The 13,656-nt window shown below is 38.7% G+C and overlaps 1 protein-coding gene across 5 annotated transcripts in view; it reads left to right on the top strand.

Moving 5' to 3' along the window:
* Window positions 1–12,687, top strand: part of IFT56 (intraflagellar transport 56) — a 56,926-nt gene extending 44,239 nt beyond the window's left edge. For all 5 annotated transcript variants that reach the window (XM_064574910.1, XM_064574906.1, XM_064574908.1 and 2 more), the window contains 4 exons: window positions 1,145–1,214; window positions 2,039–2,145; window positions 8,442–8,575; window positions 10,409–12,687. In XM_064574910.1, coding sequence (XP_064430980.1) covers window positions 1,145–1,214; window positions 2,039–2,145; window positions 8,442–8,575; window positions 10,409–10,520 — 423 coding nt within the window. In that variant the 3' untranslated portion in view covers window positions 10,521–12,687. The remainder of the gene's footprint in view (window positions 1–1,144; window positions 1,215–2,038; window positions 2,146–8,441; window positions 8,576–10,408) is intronic.
* The last annotated feature ends 969 nt before the right edge of the window (window positions 12,688–13,656 follow it).

Below are 13,656 nucleotides of genomic sequence, written 5' to 3'. Positions count from 1 at the left end.
GACTCTTAACTATAAAGAACAAACTGGGGGTTGCTGGAGGGCAGGGTTGAGGGATGGGCTAAATGGGTGATGGGAATTATGGAGTGCACTTGTGCTGAGCACTGGGTGTTGTATGTTAAGTGTTGAATCACTAAATTCTACACCTGAAAGTAATATTACACTGTACATTAGCTAACTGGAATTTAAATAAAAACTTGAAAAAAATAATAAAAATAAAAACATTGCTATCTTTTTCTCACTGAAATAAAAAGTTCAGGGGCAAAGGATTATAAAAATTTCCTTTCTTCTTAGGTTACATTAAAAAGTACAATGTAAATAGACATATAGATTTTATAACCATATTACTGTTTTCCTTTTTCTGCTATATTTTATAAAAGCATAACCTATGTTGAGAAAAGTATCCAAATTAAAGTATAGAGCTTGATGAATTTTTGAAGTGAATGTACCCAAATAATCAGTCCTCAGATCATGAAATAGTATTGTCTTAACTCCATAGAAACGTCCTCATCTCCTTGTTTGAGTCTGTCCCTTTCTCCCAAGGCTAACCACTATTTTGACTTCTAATTCCATAGACTGATTTGCCTGAATCACTCAAAGCAATTCAGTTGAATTATTCAATTCAATTTCGTTATCATTTAGCAAATTGTTCCACTTGTTATTATTCAAATTCTAATTATTGTCTAACTTCCATTATGTCTTTGTGAGTTATTTTAAAACATGCGTCATAATTTTCAAGTATGTGTATTATCTTGCCCAGGCTATTTCATTTTGATTTCTAACTTAATCATATTGTGGTCATCCAGTGTACTCTGTATTACACCAGTCCTTCAAAATTTGTTGAGACTTGCTTTACTGCCCAGTAACATGGTCATGTGTCCTTGAACAAAATAGGTGTTACGCAGTTGTTAATTATTCTGTTCAAATCTTCTATATCCTTACCAAATTTCTTCGGTCAGCTTGTGATATCAATAACTGAGAGAAATATGTCAACATCACCATAGGTTTGTCCTTTTCTTAGTAGCCTGTAGAGAATTTGACCATCTGTAAGGCTACACTAAGTATTAATCAAATAAAGCAAGCCGATGTGGTATTTTTACTGCAAAAATATCTTCATGGTTATTCCCTTTCTTTCCTTTTCTTACAGGTTTTCCTTTTAATCCAAAGTGAGAAGATGAAAAATGATTACATTTACCTCAGTTGGTTAGCTCGGTGCTGTGAGTCTTCTTTTAAATGTTACAGAGGAATCCTCTTTTTCTTCTCTGTTGCATAATCTTCTGGATGGAAATTACAGTGAACGTTTCTAAGTTTGTTTCATAGAATGAGTAAACACTGAAATTAAGCATCGTTAATACAACTCAATAAGGGTGGTCCTGTACATGCATTACATACATTTACCTTGTGATTATACATACAATGTTGACCTAGCATGAACAGTCCTGAAAGATGCCAAATTTTTCCATCAGCCCTGTTAAAGTTTCCAGAATCTCAGTTTACAGGGTTCTTTGTTAAGTGATACTGTTATGCTAATTTTACCTTTTCATTATGATGCAGGCCTGAAAAGTGATAAAATGTCAAAAACGTAATCTTTTTGTATATTATGTAGCCTACAACCTCTATCTGTCTCTCCCCCTTCATTATCTTTTCTTGCTTCTTTTTTTCCCCTGGATTTAAAATGTTCACAGAGTTTTTAAAGTCATGGGAAAATTTCAGCAATCAGATGTTCTAAGTGAGGCTGAAACTATATAAGTAGGATTGAATGAATGATACATGACTTTTAAGCAGATGAGAAAAGTGGGAACTACTGGAAATCAACCCAATCTAAAAACAAACAATTATGTGAATCCTAACTTAAGTATTTTACATATGGTATAGTTCTGATGGAGAACCAGCTTAATGCTAACATTGCAAACTTTCTACACAAGAGCTGTTTACCATTTCTTTGTCTGTTTGGAACATAGAACCAAATCCAAAGAATAACAAGATGCAGAATTATATTTCCTATACATTTAAGAGGCAAAATCTTTGCTTCTTTTTGTAGATATCATGAACAAGAAACCAAGACTAGCCTGGGAACTTTATCTCAAGATGGAGACCTCTGGCGAGTCCTTTAGCCTCTTACAGCTCATTGCTAATGACTGCTACAAGGTGAGTCTGAGTGAAATCTAAAGGGAAAACTGAAGATCAGTCTCACATGCTACACTGATTAATTATTAGGGAGAGGTGTCCTAGAGATTAAATGGCCATTGGTAAGAGGATTCACATAGAACTATCAGAAATGTCATCCCTGGTGCTCCTGGCTGGCTCAGCTGGAAGAGCATGGGACTCTGAATCTCAGGTTTGTGAGTTCAAGCCCCACATTGTATGTAGAGATTACTTAAAAATAAAATCTTTAGAGGCACCTGGGTGGTTCAGTGGTTAGGTGGCTGACTCATGATCTCAGCTCAGGTCATGATCTCAGGATCGTGAATTCAGGCCCCATGTTGGGCTCCATGCTAGGTGTGGCACCTACTTTAATAAATAAATGAATAAATAAAATCTTTAAAGAAGAAAAAGAAATGTCATCCCTTTTATGAACAAACTGAACTCAGAGATAGCATTTCAGGGTTTTACATGTATATTAAGTATGTATGCATATAAGTGAAATATGAAACAATGTATATGAAACAATGATTCAGAGAGATTGTTTTAGATTTCTAAAGGTTGTGTGTGTCTTTAGATACCATCCAAGTAGAGATATTCATCTGGTAGTTGGAAACTTGGTTCTGAAGCTCAAGCAAGATGTCTTCTGACATGTAGAGACATAGATTTGGATAAATCATCACCATTTCAATAGTAATTAAAGCCCTGGAAAACAAGATTACCCAGGTAAGGAAGGAAAGTGAGAAGAGTAGAGAGTTGCAAACCAAACCTTGGGGAATACTTAGGTGCAAATTGTAGACAGGAGAGACAAAGGAACCAGAAAAAAAAAAAAAGGAAAAAAGCAATCAGATTTAGTAAAGGACTGGCTCTCTGTGTATGTATGCAGGAGCGGGTCTGTGTGTGTGTGTGTGGAGGGGGGAGTTGGAAAGGCAGGGAGAAGGAGAGAGGACTTTGGGGCCCTATCCTATAGATTAAAAGCTTTTTTACAAATTAGCCTCAAATTCTGGAAATTCCTTTTTTTGGAATATTTCTTCCTGTCCAAAAGACATGCAAATGTTAGGTAAAGAGAGTGTAGTGTTAAATTAATTAATAATAGCTCATTTCAAAGTGAATCATTACTAAAATAAAGTCAATCACCATCAATGGAAAAGGTTTTAAAACATGGGAAACTTAAAAATGTTTAACATGACTGGGCGCCTGGGTGGCTCAGTTGGTTAAGCGACTGCATTCGGCTCAGGTCATGTTCCTGGAGTCCCTGGATCGAGTCCCGCATCGGGCTCCCTGCTCGGCGGGGAGTCTGCTTTGTCCTCTGACCCTATCCCCTCTCATGTGTTCTCTCTCATTCTCTCTCTCTCTAAATAAATAAATAAAATCTTTAAAAAAAAAATGTTTAACATGACTTAGTAGATGGCAATGACATTAAGTGAGTTAGAGGAGGCAGAGGGAAAGAAAACATTCAGAGAGGAATTTTGTTCATTGTAAATGTATTAAATCTGAAGTGTGTTTGGGGCTCCAGGTAGAGAGATATTACATGTGGGAAATTATCAGGGTGAGCCTGGAGCTCAGGTGTTCATGTGAGAAGTCAGGATTAGAAATGCAGTTTTAGAAGTTAACAGTATTGGATTGCTCAGTCAGTTAAGCATCCAACTCTTTTTTTTTTTTTTAAGATTTTATTAATTTATTTGAGAGAGAGAATGAGAGACAGAGAGCACGAGAGGGAAGAGGGCAGAGGGAGAAGCAGACCCCCTGCTGAGCAGGGAGCCCGATGTGGGACTCGATCCTGAGACTCCAGGATCATGACCTGAGCCGAAGGCAGTCACTCAACCAACTGAGCCACCCAGGAGCCCAAGCATCCAACTCTTGATTTCAGCTCAGATTGTGATCCCAGGGTTGTGGGATTGGCTCCGTGCGCTGGGCATGGAGCCTGCTTAGGATTCTCTCTCTCCTCTCCTCCCTCTCCCTCTGCCCCTCCCCCTTCCCCACCTGTGTGCATGCTCTCCCTCTCTCTCAAAAAAGAGAGAGAGAGAAGTTAACAGTAGTTAATGGTGGTGGTGGAAGTGGTCGTAATAGTAATAGTAGTAGCAGCAGCAAAGTATGGGAGAGAATGAGGTTAACCAGTGAATGGGATGAGGAATCACGTGGACACCAGTGTTTAAGGGATAGAAATAGAATCAGTGAAAGAGACAGAGGATGAAGATGGACATAAAGAAAGAAAAGAACCGGGAGGGGGGAGAAGTGCTTTTCATTCCTGCTTTTCTTGTTTCCATTTTATCAAAAGCGAAGGGAGAGAATGTCAAGTCTGCAACCTGATGGAACTGTATGAGATCTGAGAAAACAATAGTGCATGGACAAGAGAATGAGATTAGAAAGCAGATTCAGTGAGTGTAGACTACAGTAAAAAAAATTTTCAAAAAAAAAATGGATGCTAAGGATAAGGGAGGAAATGTGTTGCTAACTTAAAAGGGAAAACGGGGTTAGGGATTTGGGGTGGGGGAGTATTTTTCCAGGTGGGGAGGGAGAGGTTTTTTTCTTTTAGAGTAGGGAGTAAGAGTATATCTTTAGGCAGTGGAGCTGTTGAACAGAGAGATATTAAAGATTCAAGAGAGTAGGAACATTTTTTTTATTATTATGTTACGTTAGTCGCCATACAATACATCACTATTTTTTGATGTAGTGATCCATGCTTCATTCTTTTAGAAGATTTAAGGAACATTTTTGATGGAGGAAGACCCTAAAAGAGATGAGAGGAAGATGGGGTAAAGATCAAAGGAAGATAATGACCTTGAAAAACAATTTAGCATAACCTACTGTCTCAGTGGCTCCATGGCCACCCACTAGTTTGGTGAGTCACTGGAAGGGTTCACATGACTCAAAGTTACACTCATGGCTGAGACTTATTACAATATAGAAAAAGCAGGAAAAAGATATGTAAAGGAGAAGACTGGAGAGGTGAAACCCAGACTTTTTTGCCCTCCCTCTGTGCTAATTGCACACTCATGTCTTTCTCCAGCTGCAAACTACAGAGACATGTGCGAGATATCCAGGAAAAACAGAAAAAGCAAGTAGGGAAAAAATGGCAGAATTAAGTCCTAACATGGCAATAATTGCATTAAATGTAAATGGTCTAAATATGCCAATTAAAAGACAGACATTGACAGGATGGATAAGAAACCATGACCCAACTATATGCTTTTTACAAGAAACTCACTTCAAATATAATGACATAGGTAGGTTGAAAGTAAAAGGACAAAAAATATATATACTGTGAAATAGGCAGTTTCTTTAACAAACAAACATATGCTTACTATATGACCCAGCAATCACCCTCCTGGGCATCTATCCCAGAGAAATGAAACCTGTGTCTACACAAATACCTATTCCCAATGTCAACAGCAGCTTTATTTGTAATAGCCAAAAACTGGAAATAATCCAAGTGTCCTTCAGTAGTGAATGGTTAAACAAACTGGTTTGGCTTGGACTACTACTCATGGATAAACAGGAATGGTGATGACAAGCCTGACTCCATTTCTTGATGTTTGACTGCTGACAGCTTTTAAGCCTCACCCTTCCCTCTTCCCCCTGTGCCCCACATCTGGACAAGATGATAAGAAATGCTAGGTAGTCCCTTCTCTGACACCATCAGGTGATTCAAACCACACAAGCCCCTGCTCCTGCTCGGGAACCTCATCCCAGCCCCACCCCCGGGCACAATAAAAACCCAGCCAGTCTCCTTGCCTTGCTCTCTCAGGCCATTTGGAAACTGCTTGAGAGGCCTGACCTACTTCCCCCACAGAACTCAATTATATAAGTAAGAAATCTTTCCATGCTCTCTTGGTGTGTGTGTGTGTGTGGCATCATCACTCTTGATATCCAAACCAACTTTGGGTGGAGGTCCCTCCTACTTTTTTAGAGTTATATAATAGGAGCAAACTATTGGTACACACAATAACTCGGATTCTTTAATCTTTTTTTTCAAAGACTCTATTTGTCAGAGAGAGAGAGCGCGAGCACAAGCAAGGGGAGTGGCAGGCAGAGAGAGAAGCAGGCTTCCCGCTGAGCAAGGAGCCTGATGCGAGACTCCATCCCAGGACCCTGGGATCATGACCTGAGCTGAAAGCGGATGCTTAACTGACTGAGCCACCCAGGCGCCCCAAACTCGGATTTTTTTAATTGAAGTATAGTTACACACAATATGACATTAGTGTCAGGTGTACAACATAGTGATTTGACAACTCTGTGTGTTATGCTGTGCTCACAAGTGTAGCTACTGTCACCATACGCTATTATAAACCATTGACTATATTTCCTATGCTGTTCCAAAATAACTTGGATTAACAAGGAATAACGAGGACATTATCCTGAGTGAAAAAACTCAATCTCAAAGGGTCCTGTACTGCTTGATTTCATATACATATATATGATATTTGTGAAATCACAAAACTGTAGAGATGTAGCACAAATTGGTGAGGGGCGCCTGGGGGGCTCGGTTGGTTAAGCAGCTGCCTTCGGCTCAGGTCATGATCCTGGGGTCCTGGGATCGAGCCCCACGTCCGGCTCCCTGCTCAGTGGACAGCCTGCTTCTCCCTCTCCCTCTGCCTGCCACTCTGCCTACTTGTGCTCGCTCTCTATCTCTCTGTCAAATAAATAAAATTTAAAAAAAAAAATTGGTGATTGCTGGGAGTTAGGGCTGGTGAGCAGGGAGGGGAGCGCACATGACTATAAACAGGTAGCACAGCCTTGTGGTGATGGAATAGTTCTGTATCTTGATAGCAGTGCTAGTTACGTGAGTCTACACATTTGATAAAATGACGGAACTACACGCACGCATTGTAGCAATGTCAACTTCCTGGTTTCGATACTGTGATATTGCGCTATGGTAAGCCGTAACTGGGGGAATTGGGTGAAAGGTACATGGGAACTCTTTGTACTGTCTTCATAACTTCCTGTAAATCTAGAATTATTTCAAAATAAAATGTTCTAAAAAATGAACCAACTAGAGTTATATCCAGCAATATAGATGCATCTTAACATATGCAAGACACAAAAGAATATTATGATATTCATATAGATAAAATTTTGAGAGGTAAAATTTAATTATATTGTCTAAAGGTATATACATAGGTAATAAAACTGTAAAAAAAAAAGCCAAAGATTTTGACAAAAACTGATGGCCATAAAAGTTGGAATAGTAGTTGCTTCTGGAGGGAAGGAGAAGGTTGTGGTTTGGACGCGACACAGAGAGCTTCTATTTTGCTGTCAACGTCTTGTTTCTGGACCTGGGTGGTGATTACACTTGCACTCATATTATAGGCATTAAACTGTACATTTGTGTTTCATATACCATTCTCATTGTTATTTCACCAAAAGTAATTTGAATAGAATGTAGGAAGAAGGATTAACCTTGAAAAGGAATAAGAACACTTCTTCCTATGAAATGGGCAGAAATGAGGGAAGGATGAATGAAAGTACAAATAAAATTTGAATTGAAGGGAGGAAAGTTGTGTTTTCCCTGAAAGATAGAAAAACGATAAGCTAAGAATGCAATAGAGATCTTAAGGAAACTGGCAAAGGTTTAGAACAACAGTTTACAGGAATTGAGAGGTAACTAAACCACCCTGAACAAGGGGGATTGCCCAGCAATTTGAAGCCTTCAGCAAATGGCAACACTACATTTATAATGGCCAGTCAAGAAAACTCATCCAAGCAGAATTTAATGGTATTAGGCATGCTCTATGAGGCCAAGGAAATGTGTAGTATATTTGGGAAAGAGGTCTATCAAAATGAAGTAAACATTTAGAAGATTTGGTGTTTAGAGTAGCAGTATCCATCTAGGCATTTTGAGAATTTAGGAACAAGGTCAAGAAAGGTAATGTTCTCTTGGGTTGAACATGATCAAATTAGCATAAAATGAATGATAGTAGTCATTTACAGAATGTATCGAGGAAACCTGAAAGATACTCTGCTCAAATCACAATCATCGGTTTATCATCAAGATTACACTATAATTAGAAGAAATGATAAATGTGTTGATTAAATCATAACTTGACTATATGTAGGAAAAATGTTATATTGTTGAAAACTGAATGAAGGTAAGTTGATATAAATTGAACCGTGTACTCAAATTGTGATTTTCCTTTTTGTTTTAATAAGAAATTGAAGTTTTATCCAGTTTGCTAGCTGAAAATGTTATCACTAACCATACACTTTTTTATACAGTTCTGTTTCATGGTATGTTTACATTTAGTTTCATTCTGTGCAATCTTTTGAGTACAAGTATTATCACAATATTTTCTTTTAATCAGATGGGCCAGTTCTACTACTCAGCCAAAGCTTTTGATGTCTTAGAGAGACTGGATCCCAACCCTGAATATTGGGAAGGCAAGAGGGGTGCCTGTGTGGGCATTTTCCAGATGATCTTAGCTGGAAGAGAACCCAAGTAAGTAATCGGACAAGAGACACTACCTCTGTCCTTTTGCTGGTTTGTGAGGAAAAAGAATTGTTTTCTTGGATGCCATCGTCTGAAAACCCAAAACTATAATGATGTTTTATAATGATGAATAGAAGATTAAAGTGTTTCATATTTCTATCTGACTTTTTTCCTCCAGAAATTTTTTATGTTGGAAAATCGGGTCATTCTAAATCATAGGTACTAGGGACAGTGAGCATACTTTGGCTTTCAAATGTAAGAGCAAGATCTATATTTGGCTCCAAATGAATTGTCATTTTCATTAAAAGAAGTCTTTTTCAATCTCTTCTACTCTTTCCTTTGCCTATTGGCTTTTTCATGTCTTTTAGTTTAGGTTTCCAAGAATTAGGAATGGAGTGGGTATGGTTGATAATTCTTTTTTTTGTCTTTTGCCTTCCCATATTCCAGGAAATACCGAGACAGTAGAGTACATAAAATTAAATGGCATACAGTTCCACTTGTAACAAAAATGAAAATACTTAAAACTAAATTTCGTTTTCTAAAAATAACTTTGTGGAATGTATTTGTTACTGGTAAATGAATAGGAGATGTGATTATTTTTTATAAGTAAATAGTCTATCAAAAATTACTTCATGCCTTGTATTTACTTCCAATCCTAAATACAAGTTTAAAGAATTTGATTAGGTGAAAGAAGATGCTTCAGGGAAAAAAGAAATAGAAAATACAAATGAACTCTTATGGAAGAGGATCAATAGGCAGTCACCTATACATTTGGTAAGGTAATAGGGAAGTTTTAGTATGCATTACTTAAAACATGAGTTTTAATTTTAATTAAATTTAAATTACTTAAAACATAAATATTGGGGTGGGGGCTCCTGGGTGGTTCAGTTAGTTAAGCATCCGATTCTTTTTTTTATTTTAAAATTTTATTTATTTGAGAGACAGAGAATGAGCGAGCGAGAGAGTACAAGCTGGGGGAGGGGCAGAGGGCGAGAAAGAAGCAGACTCCCCGCTGAGCAGGGAGCCCCATGCTGGCTCAATCCCAGGACCCTGGGATCATGACCTGAGCTGAAGGCAGATGCTTAACCAACTGAGCCACCCAGGAGCCCCAAGCATCCGATTCTTAATCTCAGCTCAGGTCAGAAAAATTAATAACATGTATATAGATAGTATAAGTAAATAAGGAAAACTTGGGTTAGTGAGACGGAGTTCATATAATTTCCATTTTATGGAATATTACTCAGCCATCAGAAAGATTGAATACCTACCATTTACATCGACATGAATGGAACTGGAGGGTATTATGCTTAGCGAAATAAGTCAATCAGAGAAAAAAGATTATCATATGGTTTCACTCATATGTGGAATATAAGAAACAGTGCAGAGGATCATAGGGGAAGGGAGGGAAAACTGAATGGGAAGTCAGCAGAGAGGGACAAAAACCATGAGAGACACTTAACTCTAGGAAACAAACTGAGGGTTGCTGGAGCGGAGGTGGGTGGGAGGATGGGGTAATTGGGTGATGGGCATTAAGGTGGGCACGTGATCTGATGAGCACTGAGTGTTATACGCAACTGATGAATTATTGAACACTATATCTGAAACTAATGATGTACTATATGTTGGCTAATTGAATTTAAATTGAAAAAAGTTTGCATTTTACTATGCCACCATAAAAATAGAAGGCTTGGGAGTTCATAACTGGTTTGTGAATACATAGTGACATAGTCTATTACTGAAGATGTCCTACTGGAAGTATGTGAAGAACAAGTATGAGTTTATGTTCCCTCTTAATTTACATGCTGTATTGAAACACTTTGTCCTTTCAAATCTTTTCCTCAGAGAGACCCTTCGAGAAGTGCTCCATTTACTGAGAAGCACAGGTAACACCCAAGTGGAGTACATCATCCGGATCATGAAGAAATGGGCCAAAGAAAACAGAGTGTCTGTCTAAAATAGCTCCAGAGTCCTCGGGAACCAGTCAGCACTTTGATGTGAAATTGGAAATCATTTTCCTCAAGTTTAATGTAAGATGCAGGGCTCTGTTCTTGGACATTTCCTTCCTTGCCCTTCGAGCCAAGATCAGTGACTGACTTGCTTAGAACTAGCCTCCTGGCTGAACTAAGTGCCAGAGTCCACGCTGTGGCCCCTGTATGATCCGACTAGCAATAAGACTTCGGACTTGTCTGGTGCCTTTCTTCCAAAAATACTCAGAGAACTCTTATGTAATTTGCTGACTTTAAGGAGAATGGCATCATTTTTTTTAATATTGGCATTCCATGGCATTTTCCCCTCACTGCAATAACAAATGCCTTTAATGCTGAAAAGTCACTATCATTCTGTCATCTTCATCTTAGCCATCTGTACGTTATCCCATTTTACTGCGGAATTCCAGAAAGAATTTCGTAATGCGTTTCTGAATCTCGGGAGAACAGAGGTTATAAGTAGCGAGATGATTCTAAGAGTGGCAGTAAGATCCTTTATCAAACTCATTAATAGATAATGGACTTTGGGGATTACTCTTGCAATAATTCTGATGATAAATAACATGTTACAGTAGAGTAACAGGAGTACTAGAGTTTTTTAAAAGGTGAGTGCTATGAAAAAAATCTGTGTGGTACATTTAAAGGTATCCAAGAGATAGTATACAGATTGCCTTAGTCACTTCTCCATTATATTGTAGGGAACAAAACAGGTTAGGGATTTTTTTTCATATATCGTGCTGAATAAATGTCAATTTTGAAAGTAGGGCTACAAAGATTATATATATGCAGTGTGGCTATTTATTAATATAATGATAATAAAGCATGAACTGTGCAGAGCCCTTTGATGAACCTCCTAATGTCTGGACTCTGTCCTAAGTCATATTCCAGCCCCGTGTTTCTGAGTTCTTGCGACATAAACCCATTATACGACTGAGCAGTTTTAGACTCACGACTGATTTTTCGGAAAATAGACATACATGTTTTTCTCTACCAGATTACCTTTGTTTCTTTTTTTTTTTGTATTTTGTTTCTGTTAGTTTAAGGCCCCCAGCCTTACAGGTGTACAAAGTGCAGAGCCATCCCTGTCTGGCATGAGAACTGAAAGAAAGTCCTAATTTCTTGAGGACTACAGACAGCTTAGAGAATTCACGCCCCCGGCACGCGCTGCAGCCGAGGAAGCTGTACAGCATGGAGCTGGGAACATGGCAGGGGAGCAGCCAAGGAGAGAAGATCAGTGACTTCAGGGAGCCTTTGCTTTCTGGACAGTTGCAAGAGGTCCTTTCAGTTCCTGTCTTTTATCTTAGACCCAGATCTAATCAGTTCAGAGCACAACTGGCCCGAATAACTGAATTTTAGAAAACAAAATTGCATCATTTTTTTCATATGCCAAAGCTTCTACTTTCTCATTAATGCTGTTCCTACTTTTTCAGTAGTTGGTTCTCAGCATCTAAGGTACTCGGTGGATCAGAGCTGGGCAGAACCTGCTATAATTTTAGAATTATCTTGTGACTCTTACTTACTTAAAATATTAGGAAACATAGTAGTGGAAAAAGACAGACGGAACACCTCTGTGGCTTTTGGCAAAGAAATTTGTCTTCCAGTTAATTGCTATTATTTTCAAATTTCCTATACTTGATAAGCTTTTCCATTGATGGTGATTTACTTTTAAATGAGCTTTTGTTGAATTTAACACTCTTGTGTCTCCCTGCCATTTTCCTGTCTCTTGGGAAAAGCAGATACTCCAAACGTAGCAGTTCCTGGAATTTTTAAACTACTTTTTAAAAAGTTTTTAACCTATAGAAGTGAGCCAAAAAAGCATAAGGACTAGTTTAAGAGGGGTACCATCCAATTCTGTTAGTAAGGATAGCTACTTCTGAACTGTGTTGGCGGAGTCTCAAGATTGCAGAGTCGCACTGCAGGGCAGTTTCTCTTATGTGTGATGATACAGGAGAGGAGGGGGATGCAGGCTGAGGAATGTAGGGTCATGTGTACAGTTCAGAACATCCCTGTACTATGTACAGTTGGTAGCAGAGATTACTTGCAAATGGAAAACATTTTTAATTATTTTTGTATTTCAAAAGAATTATTATATTGTACTGTAATACACCCAAATTAAAGTTTATTGTTTGGTCTTATTATGGTATCCTATTGAGCGTGGTGAATGCAGGTCCTGGGTATATCATGAGCCTTCTCCCCTTTCTTGACCCCAGAGTGGAGGGAAAAAAAATAAAGTTTGGGGCTCCACAGGTACTCTTTATGAGAGAGGAAAGTAGATATTTTTTTCGAAGCTTATCCACTAGGGCTGTGGTTCCTGCTTGGTCATATTAAGTTTGGCTCTTCGCTGAATCATAGCTCATTTCAAAAGTGTTATAGCCAGTGCATAGTATGATACCTTGCACAAGAAAGCTCACTGATACTTATTCGCTGAATAATTAAGTATATCGTAGCTGGTAGAGCAAAGGACTTGTGAGACCTGACCTCATATAATGCTGACTTCCATCTAATTATTGTTTTATTGTGTGCAAAGCATATCCTAGGAGCTAGGGATGCAAAGATAGATAACGCAAATCCCGACCCTTATGAAGTATATACAACTGAACACAGTAGTGTGTGATTGTTGTCAGCAATAGGAACAAAGTATTGAGAGAAAATAAGGCATTGGGTTGGGGCGCCTGGGTGGGTCAGTCAGTTAAGTGTCCAACTCTTGATTTCTGCTCAGGTCGTGATCTCGGGGTTGTGGGATCGAGCCCCGCATCGGGCTCCATGCTCAGTGCGGAGTCTGTCCCTCGTCCTCTGCTGTTCACGCTTGCTTTCTCTCTCTAAAATAAATAAATGAATCTTTAAAAAAAATAAAAGAAGGCAATGGGAATGTTTGTATCCCTTGTAAATCGACACCTCCTGCCTCCTTGGGGAGCGGCAATCAGAATGGATCCTGAAACTCCGCAACTAGCAAGATGCCCCGGCTTCCAGCATGTGTGCAGCATGTGCGACATACATCCAAGCACATGGAAGCCGAAGGACTGCTTTCCCGCTTTAAGGCTTCGTACACTCAAATAGTGGAGAGCAAGTGGGCATTACCAGATCATAATACTTGTATCTACTTTC

Source organism: Mirounga angustirostris, unplaced genomic scaffold, assembly GCF_029215605.1.
Source record: "Mirounga angustirostris isolate CCGP_5_RB_7025 unplaced genomic scaffold, mMirAng1.0.hap1 SCAF_12, whole genome shotgun sequence".
NCBI lineage: Eukaryota > Metazoa > Chordata > Mammalia > Carnivora > Phocidae > Mirounga > Mirounga angustirostris.
This window is presented reverse-complemented; position numbering and strand designations above follow the sequence as displayed.